General features: G+C 47.3%; 1 protein-coding gene across 2 annotated transcripts in view; it reads right to left on the bottom strand.

Annotated features, from left to right (window-relative positions):
• CCDC82 (coiled-coil domain containing 82) overlaps nucleotides 1–12,412 on the bottom strand; it is a 47,565-nt gene extending 35,153 nt beyond the window's left edge. For both annotated transcript variants that reach the window (XM_073582948.1, XM_073582950.1), the window contains exons 1-2: nucleotides 12,295–12,412; nucleotides 2,061–2,613 (exon numbers count right to left, since the gene is read on the bottom strand). In XM_073582948.1, coding sequence (XP_073439049.1) covers nucleotides 2,061–2,582 — 522 coding nt within the window. In that variant the 5' untranslated portion in view covers nucleotides 2,583–2,613; nucleotides 12,295–12,412. The remainder of the gene's footprint in view (nucleotides 1–2,060; nucleotides 2,614–12,294) is intronic.
• Nucleotides 12,413–15,663: the final 3,251 nt, after the last annotated feature.

Raw genomic sequence — 15,663 nt, 5'->3', positions numbered from 1 at the left:
GTTACTGCAGCTGTCTGGGTGTTTTATGCACTTAATAATGCAGAAAAATTTGAAGAACGTAGTTTTATTCTGCAGGCTCGAAGAAGGATAATTCTGGGAAAGGAAATGCCCCAATGGACTAGTCCGGCCTTACTTACATAGAATGTTAAGAGTTGGAAGGGACATCCAGAGTCATCGTGTCCATCCCCCTGCTCAGTGCAGGATTCACTAAATCATCCCAGACAGATGTCTGTCCAACCTCTTGTTTGAAGTCTTCCATTCCACTTCTCGTGGCAGCCTGTTCTACTCATTGATTACTCTGTCAAAAAGATTTTTATAATATCTAATCTGTGTCTCCTCCCATTCAGTTTCATCCCATTGCTTCTAGTCTTTCCTTGTGCAAATGAGAATAAAGATGATCCTTCTACAATGTGACAGCCCTTGAGATATTTGTAGACAGCTATTAAGTCTCCTATTTTGCAAGCTCCCAGATGCTTTAACCATTCCTCGTAGGACATACTTTGCAGTCCACTCACCATCCTGGTAGCTCTTCTCTGAACTTGTTCCAGTATTTCAATGTCTTTTTTAAAATGTGGTGCTCAAAACTGGACACAATATTCCAGATGAGTAATGACCAAGGAGGAGTAGAGGAGGATAATTACTTCACGTGATCTAGATCCTATGCTTCTCTTAATACATCCTAGAACTGTTTGCCTTTTTTGCTGCTGCATCACACTGTTGACTCATGTGCAGTCTGTTATCTATTAGTATAATCAAGTCTTTTCAACACGTGCTGTTGCTTAGTTCTATTCCTCCCATTCTGTAGAGGTAATTTTTGTTATTCTTGCACCAGATGTAGAATCTTGTGTTTTTTCCTGTTCGTTACCCATTGGTCAAGCTTATATAGATCCTTCTGAATTCTTTCTCGGTCTTCTCTAGTGTTAGCCATCCCTCATGTTAGCTATCCCACATATGTCGAGCCACATGTTAAAACTACATTTTTCAAAAGACTGCAGCAATAGTAAAGGTCCAACTGATCATCTGGCCATCCATCCTTCGGGGGCCATACAAACTGCACTATAACTGTGCCCGCAAGGTACGTCCTCACGCTGGCACTGATGTCAGGACATAATGTTTCATTGCACGTGCCTCAGTGTTCTGTAGGCCATGGAGCATGTGCCCACAGTGCAAAAATAAAAAAGTGTTGGTGGCAATCAAAACACAGCTGCCGAATCAGCACTGCGGTCCCCGGCAATCTGGTATTACAGTAAATTGCCCTCAGACCTAAGTCAAATAATTATCTCCAGAACAGAAAAGGTCTCAGAAATGCCACCCAACAGAGGTAACAGAAGTTAGTCTGACCAAATAAAGAGCCTGGCAACATATCTAGGGATTCAATGTGTGCCTAGTCCCCTAGTCATGTTGTAAGGTTTTTTTTTTCTTTGCAGGGGAGATTTAAATTGCATCCTTTTTGGGGAAAGTCTCAAATTGTTTCAGGACACATCTGTGTCCAAAGAGAGGAGAAAGTCACCATTTTTTCCAGATGATTGGAGGAACCTGGACCAAAGTTTGACAGAAGGGGGAAAAAGGAGAAACTTTTGTCACATGAATCTATTCAAATTAAAAGGATGGTCTAGTCTAAGAAGAAAAGTCTGCAGTCACTCTATGTGACTGCCGAATCGTGACAGTGAGCATTGTGCACACTATCACGATTGCCCTGTATTCCCCGTGCGGGTGGGAAGTTATGTGAACACATGTATGTGATTTGCATACTTGTGGTCAGGTGTCTATTAGACTCAACTTTGCTTCTTGATATCATATCAGAGGTGAGTCAACTCGGCTCGTGACAAGTATGCATATCACTTACATCTGGTCACCCACCCGCACAGGGAATACAGGAGAATTTTGCCGGTGTGCATATCACTCACTGTCACGATTCGGTAGTCTGCAGACACATGGAGTGACAACAGACTTTTCTTCTTAGGCTGGACAACTCTTTTATGGATCTTGAACTACTAGTATCAATGAAGATATCACTAAGGCCATGGTAAAAAAAAAAAAAAAAAAAATGGAGGACATACTGTTCCTTCGGTGGCCTCGCGACTGGTGGTCCGTTTTCGGGACTTCTGTTTCGCAGCAAGCTTCTTTAGTGCCTCCTGTCTCTTTCGTTTCTTGACTTGGGCCTTGATCTCCTTATCAGATGACTCTTTAGCGACTTCTTCGTCACTGTCATCCTCCTTAATAACACAGCTTCGCCTGAGATTTACTTTTTCTCCGGGTCCATCACTGTCAGAGCTGCTGTCACTCTCTATCGTGGCCGATTTGCTCTTGAGTCTGGGTTTTCTGATGTGGCCTTCATCTCCATCTTCTTCAGGAAGTGTGGCTTTATCAGCTGGATCTTCTGATTGGTCAGTGCTGCTGTCTTCGCTTTCTTCATCCGATTGATCCAGTTCTTCCTCCTCTGATGTAAAAGACTCGTCAGAGTCCAGGATTTGACAGATGTCGTCTCGCTTGGTTCGTTTCCAATCCACTCGAGATTTCAAGGTTGTCGCCACTGACTTTCTCTTCTGCCTCGTGTTATAGGTCTTGGAGACATTTTCCATGCTTCTAGGAGGACCTTGATGATGAAGAACACTGGCCAAAGAAAAGGAAAATTATTTTTTTTATTACAAAATTTAGCTTTAAGGCATAAAAAAAATGTAAGATTGTTTCTCTTCTAAAGTTCTGTATAAAGTATACTGTTGTTGACCACCTAATTGTTATGATTGAGTCACCGTAGGAGGCAAAAACAGAAATGCTAGCTAAGTCCAGAAAACCAGAGAAGTTGGCAGCTATCGGATTGCAGACCCCTGAACCTATCAACACAACTAGCAGTAGCCGTGGGGGGTTCCTACGATGCCCTAGACCCCTCGATCACAGCCAGAGAATTAAATAGGCCTAAAGAAAGAAAGGGGAAATCTAAACTGCCCCAGAGCAGACCCCAAAGCAATAGGCAGCCCCCAACATATAATGACGGTGAAGCAAGATGAAAATACTAACACAGACAGAAAGATAGACTGAGCAAAGACGGGGCCCAAGCTAACTAGATAGAAAAGGACAGGAAGGCTGCTGTCTGCAATCCGTGAAAAACCCTATGAAAAATAAGAGCCAACAGACTGACAGAGAAAAAGGCCCTGAAGACGCTAGGCTTCAAAAAAGCTATGTCAGTACTCAGGAATATTCTGAAGACAGAGCTACAGGCAAAAGGAGATTCAGCTCACCCCAGCAGGGAATGGCAGAATACAGAAAAGCAAGGAAAACAAAACAAAAATGCTAACAGGCAAAACAGAAAACTTAGCTTTAGAGGAGCAGGAATCAGACTGGTGTCCTAGAAGTCCACAGAGAAATCACCCGCAGGGCAGAAGGGCGTCGGCAGCCTTATATCCAGTCCGTGACTCCACTCAGCCAGTCATCCTCAATAGGCTCAGGTGCCTGATAATCAGGCTCATTACCTTCCTTTACCAGAATAGGGAGTTCACCAGACCTCAGTGACGAAGGGGAAAATGAACTCACAACACCTAATGTGGTCGTGTACGACTACTGACACACTGCGACTACTATGAGTGATGGTGACAAGTAGTTCAATTGTACACATTATAGAAGTTTTTAAAAGGCACTTTAAAGGGAATCTGTCACCAGATTTTTGCTATGTAATCTGAGAGCAGCATGATGCAAGTGCTGAGTTCCTGATTCCAGAGATGTGTCACTTATTGGGCTGCTTGTTGATGTTTCAATAAAATCAGTGTTTTATCAGCAGGAGATTATCACTACAGGACTATGTGTCTTGTGTTTCCTAGTCCAACCATGCCACCGCCACTGATGACTAGCTTTCTGTCCATATACAGTGTACACAGAAACCTGCCAGTGTTGTGAGTGGAGTTATTTAGGGCTCAGCATTCAGAGCTCTGCAGCAAAGAAAACTGTGTTTTCATCAAAATGACAGCATGCAGATCAGCAAGTGACACATTGCTGGAATCAGGGTCTCAGCCCCTAACATCATGTTGCTCTTGGATTACAGAGTAAAAACCTGCTGACAAATTCCCTTTAAAACAGTCTTTCCAAAATCTCTATCTTTGGATAAATTGAAACTTGCTGATCCCTGTTGGTCTGACAGCTGGGAACCTCAGCGATAAAGAGAATGGGGCTTAGAAACCCCAACAACAGGGCCCTGTTCAGCCACATCTTGAATGGGAGAAGAGGTTTGCATGCTCGGCCTCAACACAATTTATTGCTTATGGCACCTTCAATAAAAGACAAAGTTTCCCTATTTCAGCAGTCATATTGAGTGTGAATGGAGCTGAGGCCAAGCATGGTCCTTTCCACTGCATTCTGTTTTGGGATGGCTATGGGTTATGGCAGTTGCACCCCTCCCAATGATCAGCAAGTTATCCCCTATTCTACCACGGATGAATAAATGATCATTTTGGGAGAACCAACCCCTTGAAGGGTGATGATGTACAGTACCAGTCAAAAAGTTGGACACAGCTGTTCATACATTGATTTTCCTTGCACTTATCAGGATGTGCACTATGTAGATACAGACTTACGGCAGCAAAACCACAAAGAAACACATTTGGAAACAAGGAGTAAAAAACACATGAGGCAAACCAGGATATGTGTTCAAGGGAATCTGTCACCAGGTTTTTGCCACCTAATCTGAGGGCAGAGAACGTCAAAGGGCTGTAAAGCTGTCCTCAGAGTATAAGGTGGGGGACTCTGAGGAATCTAAGGTTTAAGAAATCTGCCACCAGCTTATTCTACTCCAGTGGTTTCAGTTTTTGGCCCTATTTTCTTCAAAGCCCTGAAAAATATTGGGTAGATTTTATCATCCCAATAAATAAATTTTCTGGCATCAATAAGTGTTTAATAAAGTTACCGTATACACACTTTTCTAAAAAAACGGGTCATAGCAAAAACAGGTGGGATCAACCACGACAGGACAAAATTTACCATGATGCCCAGTGGAAATCTTCTAGAAGGTGGAATATCATGACGGTCGGAAGAGTAGAAGGAACAAAGCGAAAAGGAAGACCACCGTGGCTTGGTACTATCAAGATAGTGGTGGAGAAGACCCTGGTGGACCCATCTAGGTTAGCAGAAGATGTATCTTCCTACAGAACGTTCATCCATCAAGTCACCATGGGTCAAGATGGAGCTGAAGGCCGTTAATAATAACCCACCAGAAAACTGGGGCACATTGTAGCTGAAAATCTCATTTTCTAGAGCGCGGACAGCCCAAAGATGCTCGTAATTTATTGCGAGGCACGCACCTGGTCATACATTTGGAGCACCTTTCTTCAGTGTGTCCATAAGTAAAGGCCCTTTTACATTTAGCGATGCACCAGCGATCCCGACCACGATACGACCCGGTCAGGATCGCTGCTGCATCGCTAACTGATCACTAGTGAGCTGCCGCACAGGCAGATCTCACAGCGATGCAGCAGCGATACAGCGGTCGTTACTTACCTTTCAGACGCGGCGATCGTGACGTCCTCCCGCCCGCGTCCACACGTCGCTCGTCGGCGCCACAGGAAGCGCCCGACGAGAAATGGAGCTGCGCGATCAACGACAGACAGCGGGGGAGCCGGTCGGAGGTAAGTATCACACATAGCGATATTGCTGATGCGTCACCAAATCGGTGATGGTTTAGCGATATCGCTATGTGTAAAACCCCCTTAACGCTGCTCTGGATAATTTACCCAAGGTGTTTTTTTTTGTTACGCATTCCTTTTATTTCTGGTGGTATAGAGCTCGATAGGACAGACTTTCTCTCCGGTAATTATTTTTTGCACCGTAGGTATTTCTTTTCATCTTATTTTTGCTTTCCTTATATATTTTCCTAATGATGATATGTGCTATATATCCGAATTACCAGCTTTTAATGATGTGCTTCTATTTTGTGAGACGTTCTTCGACAGAATCCGTGAAGTCGCATCGACACTTTACAGTTTCATTGTTTAAACTGCGGCCTGAAACTTTCTTTGAACAACGTTTCAGGCCGCAATTTGCCGGAGAAATCAACACAAGTGAAACCATTAGTTACAGTGCCTACAAGTAGTATTCAACCCCCTGCAGATTTAGCAGGTTTGATAAGATGCAAATAAGTTAGAGCCTTCAAACTTCACACAAGAGCAGGATTTATTAACAGATGCATAAATCTTACAAACCAAAAAGTTATGTTGCTCAGTTAAATTTTAATAAATTTTAAACATACAAGTGTGGGTCAATTATTATTCAACCCCTAGGTTTAATATTTTGTGGAATAACCCTTGTTTGCAATTACAGCTAATAATCGTCTTTTATAAGACCTGATCAGGCCGGCACAGGTCTCTGGAGTTATCTTGGCCCACTCCTCCATGCAGATCTTCTCCAAGTTATCTAGGTTCTTTGGGTGTCTCATGTGGACTTTAATCTTGAGCTCCTTCCACAAGTTTTCAATTGGGTTAAGGTCAGGAGACTGACTAGGCCACTCCAACACCTTGATTTTTTGCCTCTTGAACCAGGCCTTGGTTTTCTTGACTGTGTGCTTTGGGTCGTTGTCTTGTTGGAAGATGAAATGACGACCCATCTTAAGATCCTTGATGGAGGAGCGGAGGTTCTTGGCCAAAATCTCCAGGTAGGCCGTGCTATCCATCTTCCCATGGATGCGGACCAGATGGCCAGGCCCCTTGGCTGAGAAACAGCCCCACAGCATGATGCTGCCACCACCATGCTTGACTGTAGGGATGGTATTCTTGGGGTCGTATGCAGTGCCATCCAGTCTCCAAACGTCACGTGTGTGGTTGGCACCAAAGATCTCGATCTTGGTCTCATCAGACCAGAGAACCTTGAACCAGTCTGTCTCAGAGTCCTCCAAGTGATCATGAGCAAACTGTAGACGAGCCTTGACATGACGCTTTGAATGTAAAGGTACCTTACGGGCTCGTCTGGAACGGAGACCATTGCGGTGGAGTACGTTACTTATGGTATTGACTGAAACCAATGTCCCCACTGCCATGAGATCTTCCCGGAGCTCCTTCCTTGTTGTCCTTGGGTTAGCCTTGACTCTTCGGACAAGCCTGGCCTCGGCACGGGAGGAAACTTTCAAAGGCTGTCCAGGCCGTGGAAGGCTAACAGTAGTTCCATAAGCCTTCCACTTCCGGATGATGCTCCCAACAGTGGAGACAGGTAGGCCCAACTCCTTGGAAAGGGTTTTGTACCCCTTGCCAGCCTTGTGACCCTCCAGGATCTTGTCTCTGATGGCCTTGGAATGCTCCTTTGTCTTTCCCATGTTGACCATGTATGAGTGCTGTTCACAAGTTTGGGGAGGGTCTTAAATACTCAGAAAAGGCTGGAAAAAGAGATAATTAATCCAAACATGTGAAGCTCATTGTTCTTTGTGCCTGAAATACTTCTTAATACTTTAGGGGAACCAAACAGAATTCTGGTGGTTTGAGGGGTTGAATAATAAATGACCCTCTGAATAAACTTTTCACAATTTAAAAAAACATTAAACAAAGAAATAACATTCTTTTTTGCTGCAGTGCATTTCACACTTCCAGGCTGATCTACAGTCCAAATGTCACAATGCCAAGTTAATTCCGAATGTGTAAACCTGCTAAATCTGCAGGGGGTTGAATACTACTTGTAGGCACTGTAAATGACCTTCGGTTCATGCTGAAAAACATAAAGATGTTCCGTTCTACAGCATAATTTACTAAAAAAAAGCTTTCATAAAAAATTGCCATTTTTGCAAAGGCTAAAACGACCGCTTAGTGCTCTTGCAAGACTGCAATGCGGCGCCCACATAAACCCACGGAGGGCTGTGTGCATGCGGCATCTTTTACACGCCGAGCTCTCCAGGAAAGCGTTAACGGATGTTTTCCGGAAGTGGTTTTCACAACGCCGAGCTCTCCAGAAAACTGCTAACAAATGTTTTCCGGAAGTGGTTTTGCGGCAGTTTTGCCATTGTGCTTGCGGCAGCTCCGCCACCCGCTTCTTTCATTCTATACTGCAAGGTGGCCACTTTCTCAGTTTTTTTCACTCGGATTCTAAACAGAATTTGACTGATAAAGACTTTGTGTGCACATATAAAGATGAACCGTTTAATCAATTTCATCCCACCACCAACCTAAGGGCTCATACTCATATGCAAAAAACTCGGACGAGTCTCGCACGTCAATACCCGGCACTGCCGCCAGCACTTGGATTGGAGCGTTCAGCGCTGAAAGCTCTGATCCGAGTGCCGGCGGCAGTGCCGGGTATTGAGGCTTGTCCGAGTTTGTCGCATGTGAGTATGAGCCTTAACACTCAACTACTCCAGCACTGAAATTAACTTTTTGGACACCATCATTAAGCAACAGAACAATGAAATAGAGACATCCCTGTATCAGAAGCCAATAGACCGTCCAACATACCTTAAATGGGACAGTTTCCATCCAAAACACATAAAAAACTCTATTGTCTACAGCCAAGCCATCAGATACAATCAGTGGTTAGCACTGCAGCCTTGCAGCGCTGGGGTCCTGGGTTCGAATCCCACCAAGGACAACATCTGCAAGGAGTTTGTATGCTCTCCGTGTTTGTGCGGGTTTCCTCTGGGTACTCTGGTTTCCTCCCACATTCCAAAGACATACTGATAGGGAATTTAGATTGTGAACCCCATTGGGGACAGAGATGATAATGTGTGCAAACTGTAAAGCGCTGCGGAATATGTTAGCGCTATATAAAAATAAAGATTATTATTATTTACAATCGTATATGTTCCAACCCCATAGATGGAGCCGAACATCTTGGAACCGGGTGCCTCTAGTAGTCACCTACAATCCAAATATGGAGGTGCTAAGGGGAGCTGCACGGAAATTACAACCTTTACTACACAAAGACACCTTATTACAATTCATATTTCCAGACCCCCCCCTGCTGTGTTTTAGGCAGCCCCCAAATCTAAGAAGCATCATTGTCGGAAGCTCCTTGTCCTCTCCAACAGCTGCAGGAACCTTTCCTTGCAACCAGAAAAAATGTAAAACCTGCACATTTATAATGACCACGGACACGATAAAGATCCCCAACTCACATCAGGACTACAAGATCCCAGGTACTTTCAGCTGCATCACATCTAATGTGGTGTACTTAATTATTTGTACTAAATGTCCAACTGGGGGTCTGTATGTAGGGGAGACAGGGCAAAAACTGAGAAGAGGATGAATTCTCACCGCCACACAATAAGAGAAAAAAGAATGGTTCTAACTGTGGCAAAACATTTTTGCATCCCCGGTCATAGCATGATGGACATGAAATTACTTGTATTGAAAAGTAACTTCAAATCTCAGAGAGAGAGAAGAGTCTGGGAGTATAAGCTCATGATGACCTTTGACACTGCAGGTATGAATGTGTCACATGGATTTATGTCTTTTTACATCAGTTAAAGAATTTGCTCCTCAGACCTTTGTGGGGGCATCACACAACACAGAACCAGACCCCAATCAGAGGACAATAAAACGTTCACTCCTTATCTATGAACTGTTCCAATATTTATTTCCATAACTGTCTATCAGTCCCCCATGACAATTCTGCTTCACGTCACTTGTCTTAGCTATTGCATTTTTTCTGTATTGTGTATAAATATATGATTCTTCAGATTTTGTATTAGTCTAGCCTGATGAAGAGACCTGAGTAGTCTCGAAAGCTTGCAATGTGTTACCATCTTTTCAGTTAGCCATTAAAAGGTATCAACCACTGAGGACTCTCAATTCTGAATATTTTTGGGTGCACATAGTAATTTGGCGGCAGATTTGGATATTTTTCGCTCCACACCTATGGGCACAGTGTCTTTAAGACACCGTCGCAGGTGCCAGAGTTTTTGTTCACAAAGCAGTTTGGAAAAAGCAGTCCGGACCCCAGACGATCCGTACATCGTGCTCACTACTTGGACTGTGGTTTGCGGATATATGAAACTGGTCTAAGAGACGAGCACAGTGCAGCTCACCTCTACTATTTCAGCTGCTGCCTATGCAGAGCGCAGCAGCCAATGACAAACTCACCTCCGCTGCTGTACTCTGTATAGGAACTGACAGCAGCGACCAAAACAGTGATTTTGGGCTGCTTTTATTTCTTTAGCTCACCGGCTGCAGGAAGTGGTGCTGAATCATTTGTCAGTGGGGGTCCTAAATTTTGTATAGAATTGTCTGGCCATGAAATTTTCCCAACACTGCGCCGCTACTTCCAGCTGTTAGATAGGCTGCAGCTTGTCCAAGGGTCTATGATGTCACCATTCCACCAGTAGCTGATTAGCTGCGGCCTGTGATTGACTGCAGCGGTCAGATGACTTGAGTAAGCGCGCCAGATTAAATAATAAAAAAAAGAAAGCTTCACACGTCCAAGACGTTTATTTTTGCTCAGATAATACCTTAAGATAAAAATAGAAGTTTATTCAGCGCTGTGAGCGGAGTCAGGCCGAGTTCAGACAAGCAAATGAAAAACCATCAGATTTTCATGCAGAAAAAAACGGATTGTTTCCATCCATACAGCAGCCGCCATTTATGTGCTCCTATAGACAGCTGGGAATAGTGCAGGCTGCGAATCTTCTGGTGGAGACAAGTGTCCCCCAAAACAGCCCTGATCAATAATGGGGTCCGTGCCATGTCGGATGATTACATGGACAGGGCGCCTCTGTATTATACGCTCGTCTGAATGAGCCCTAAGGGCGTCCCCCACATGATCTCAGCACGCTGATCGCCCCGGCCCCCCAACACCCTGCTGATCGCCCCGGCCCCCTGGAGATGGCCCCGACCCCTCACCCCTGGAGATGGCCCCGGCCCCAAACAACCTGCAAATCACCCTGACCCCTGCAGATGGCCCTGGCCCCTCACCCCCTGCAGATCTCCCCGGCCCCTCACCCCCTGCAGATCTCCCCGTCCCCTCACCCCCTGCAGATCTCCCCGTCCCCTCACCTCCTGCAGATCTCCCCGTCCCCTCACCCCCTGCAGATCTCCCCGACCCCTCACCTCCTGCAGATCTCCCCGTCCCCTCACCCCCTGCAGATCTCCCCGGCCCCTCACCCCCTGCAGATCTCCCCGGCCCCTCACCCCCTGCAGATCTCCCCGGCCCCTCACCCCCTGCAGATCTCCCCGTCCCCTCACCCCCTGCAGATCTCCCCGTCCCCTCACCTCCTGCAGATCTCCCCGTCCCCTCACCTCCTGCAGATCTCCCCGTCCCCTCACCCCCTGCAGATCTCCCCGTCCCCTCACCCCCTGCAGATCTCCCCGTCCCCTCACCCCCTGCAGATCTCCCCGGCCCCTCACCTCCTGCAGATCTCCCCGTCCCCTCACCTCCTGCAGATCTCCCCGGCCCCTCACCCCCTGCAGATCTCCCCGGCCCCTCACCCCCTGCAGATCTCCCCGGCCCCTCACCCCCTGCAGATCTCCCCGGCCCCTCACCCCCTGCAGATCTCCCCGGCCCCTCACCCCCTGCAGATCTCCCCGACCCCTCACCCCCTGCAGATCTCCCCGGCCCCTCACCCCCTGCAGATCTCCCCGGCCCCTCACCCCCTGCAGATCTCCCCGTCCCCTCACCCCCTGCAGATCTCCCCGGCCCCTCACCCCCTGCAGATCTCCCCGGCCCCTCACCCCCTGCAGATCTCCCCGGCCCCTCACCCCCTGCAGATCTCCCCGACCCCTCACCCCCTGCAGATCTCCCCGGCCCCTCACCCCCTGCAGATCTCCCCGGCCCCTCACCCCCTGCAGATCTCCCCGGCCCCTCACCCCCTGCAGATCTCCCCGACCCCTCACCCCCTGCAGATCTCCCCGGCCCCTCACCCCCTGCAGATCTCCCCGGCCCCTCACCCCCTGCAGATCTCCCCGACCCCTCACCCCCTGCAGATCTCCCCGGCCCCTCACCCCCTGCAGATCTCCCCGGCCCCTCACCCCCTGCAGATCTCCCCGGCCCCTCACCCCCTGCAGATCTCCCCGGCCCCTCACCCCCTGCAGATCTCCCCGGCCCCTCACCCCCTGCAGATCTCCCCGGCCCCTCACCCCCTGCAGATCTCCCCGGCCCCTCACCCCCTGCAGCGCATATCCACATTTGCATCATGATCATTGAAGCTAAACAGTAACGTTTTCCTCTCTGCAATGCAAAATCTCCGACAGTCACATCACACAGGGAAAGCCCCACACGTTTCCCGTCCGTGCCGCCCACCACTGCTACCACGTTCACACTGCTGCGCGTCTTCTTCGGTTCGAGTGACGCAGGAGAGAGAGCGCGGCAGGCAAGGGGTTAATAGCGATAGGAAACACTCACGTGACTCTCAGACCACCGGCAATGAGGGCTGTGCTGTACGCGGACCACGCAAATCCCCCGGGCGCGTCAATCAACGCCAGGCCACGCCCCCTGCGTGAGCGTACTTTCGGTTTAGAGAGGGCGGAGACCTGAGCAGGAGTGGGCGGAGACCTGAGCAGGAGTGGGCGGAGACCTGAGCAGGAGTGGGCGGAGACCTGAGCAGGAGTGGGCGGAGACCTGAGCAGGAGTGGGCGGAGACCTGAGCAGGAGTGGGCGGAGACCTGAGCAGAGCATTTCGATTGACCTCTTGGGTTAAATAACTTCATATTTGGGTAGATTGGATTATTATTACCGATTTGACCCATGCACAATAGACTTATTTTTACCTGATTTATTGTATAGCGATCTTTTTTTCTGTTTTTGGAGAGGACCTATGAGCGCCTTCCGCTGTCACAGTTACGTAAATCAGCCCATCTTCACTATTTAACCCCTTCTCCTCCAGTGCCAGTAAGCTTGTAGCCTTCCTTGGGTGGCAGTAGTGATACCTGCCCATGACCGCTGCAGCCAATCACTGACTTCAGCGGCCACTTGCCCATAAGACTGATCATTACGAGAGCCATTTGAGCAGGGATCCGTGGGGGGGGGGTGACTGGAATGGTGGAAAATACTAGTGGGCCCCCTTTTCTAATTTGGAAAATCTCATTGACGACTTTGAGATGCAGCCGCTTTTCTTTTTTTTTCTGGCCATAGCTGAAAAATAAGTGAGGTGGAATTAAAAAATGTAAAAACTATTTGCAGTCGTTTGGGTTTTGTTTTTACGATGTTCATTTTGTAGAAAAAAAATAAAATTTTGCTCCACTAGTCAGTACGGTCACGGCGATATCTTATTGTATAGGGTTTTTTTTGCTTGTTTTACTATTTGAAGGGAACCTGTCAGAAATGGTGACCTGGTGCCACTGGAAATGCGTCTGGCAGCCTAAAATGAAGTTATATTCCCAGCGGTCGCAGGTTTCCTCCAGTCATCGGGGCGGCACTGGGTCTGTGAACACTCAGTACACGGTGAACATCAGGGGCATAATGGTGGCGGTCATGACCGGGTCCATGTGGGTAAGGGGCCCGCCGCCGACAGCACAAACTTCAACTGCAGTGTATTACGGTGCAGAGACCCGTCGGGTCCGTGCTCTGCCATACACGCTGCCATCCAATCAGAGGCCAGCAACTGACGTCAGGGTGAACGTGACTGGTGCCCAGCACATGGCAGCGACGTCATGCAATCCCGTTGTTGGCACGCTAAACTCAGTTGCTGGCTTTAGAATAGGACACTATTTGTTAGGGGAGCGGAGGGAAGGGGGGTAGAATCATTTTTTTTCTATGCATTAAAGAACAGCAGCAGAATGGTGTACATACAGTGCCTTGCAAAAGTATTCAGCTCCCTGGAACTTTTCAACCTTTTCCCACATATCATAAAGATACCAAATATAAATTTTTGGTGAAGAATCAATAACAAGTGGAACACAATTTATTGGTTATTTTAAATTTTTGTGGAAATTCAAAAACTGAAAAGTGGGGCGTGCAATATTATTCGGCCCCTGTAACTTAATACTTTGTTGCACCACCTTTTGCTGCGATTACAGCTGCAGTCGCTTGGGGTATGTCTCTATCAGTTTTGTACATCAAGAGCCTGAAATTCTTGCCAAATTCTTCCTTGGCAAACAGCTCGAGCTCAGTGAGGTTTGATGGAGATCGTTTGTGAACACTGAACAGCAGTTTTCAGCTCTTTCCACAGATTCTCGATTGGATTCAGGGCTGGACTTTGACTTAGCCATTCTAACACCTGGATACGGTTATTTGTGAACCTTTCCATTGTAGATTTTGCTTTATGTTTGGGATCATTGTCTTGTTGGAAGACAAATCTCCGTCCCAGTCTCAGGTCTTTTGCAGACTCCAACAGGTTTTCTTCAAGAATGGTCCTGTATTTGGCTCCATCCATCTTCCCATCAATTTTAACCATCTTCCCTGTGCCTGCTGAAGAAAAGCAGCCCCAAACCATGATGCTGCCACCAGCATGTTTGACAGTGGGGATGGTGTGTTCAGGGTGATGAGCTGTGTTGCCTTTACGCCAAACATATAGTTTGGCATTGTTGCCAAAATGTTCGATTTTGGTTTCAACTGACCAGAGCACCTTCTTCCACATGTTTCGTGTGTCTCCCAGGTGGCTTCTTGAAAACTTTAGACAACACTTTTTATGGATATCTTTGAGAAATGGCTTTCTTCTTGCCACTCTTCCATCGGCATCAAGGACACCGTTCTCTCCTGGTTTTCCTCCTATCTCTCTGACTGCTCCTTTACTGTATCTTTTGCTGGCTCCTCCCCACATCTTCCACTTACTGTTGGGGTTCGTCAAGGATCAGTTCTAGGCCCCCTCCTCTTCTCTTTGCACACTGCCCCTATTGGTCAATCAGTAGATTTGGCTTCCAGTACCATCTCTATGCTGATGACACCCAATTATATGCTTCTTCTCCTGACATCACGCCTGCCTTTTTAGAAAACACCAGAGATTGTCTAAACGCTACGTCTAACATCATGTCCTCCCTATATCTGAAAATGAACCTGTCAAAGACTGAACTCCTTGTGTTTCCTCCCTCTACTAATGCACCTATGCCCGACATTGCCATTTCAGTGTGTGGTTCCACTATTACTCCCCAGCAACATGCCCTCTGTCTTGGGGTCATACTTGACTCCGAGCTTTCATTCGCCCCCCACATCCGATCACTGGCTCAAATCTGTCCTGAATGCTGCAGCCAGGATTATATTCCTCATCAATCGTTACACAGATGCCTCTACCTTGTGCCAGTCATTACACTGGCTACCCATCCACTCCAGAATCCAGTACAAACGTATTACCCTCACCCACAAAGCTTTCCATGGCTCAGCACCACCCTACATCTCCTCCCTTATTTCAGTCTACCACCCTACCCGTGCCCTCCGTTCTGCTAATAACCTGAGGTTAGCATCCTCACTAATCAGAACCTCCCTCTCCCAACTCCAAGACATTACACGTGCTGCGCCAATTCTTTGGAATGCACTTCCCAGGTCAATACGATTAGTCCCCAATCCCTACAATTTTAAGTGTGCCCTAAAAATGCATTTATTCAGACTGGCCTACCTTATCAACACATTAACCTAACTATCCCTGTGTGGCACAGTCAAAAGTTTTACCATAACCAGGTTCCCCGCATCATGTTCCCTGTCATGATCACGTGTGTCAGGACGCAGATGTTACCGCAAGGCGGACCCATAACACATGTGACCCTGGATACACCGCCTCCAGTGGGGCGCATTTAAATAATAAAAATGTGCAGGTGGATACGCCGCCTCCACCTGGCGAAT

This window comes from Dendrobates tinctorius, unplaced genomic scaffold (assembly GCF_039654945.1).
Source record: "Dendrobates tinctorius isolate UK_male_01 unplaced genomic scaffold, ASM3965494v1 ptg000075l, whole genome shotgun sequence".
NCBI lineage: Eukaryota > Metazoa > Chordata > Amphibia > Anura > Dendrobatidae > Dendrobates > Dendrobates tinctorius.
Note: the sequence above shows the minus strand (reverse complement) of the source record. Positions and strands in the feature narration are given on the sequence as shown.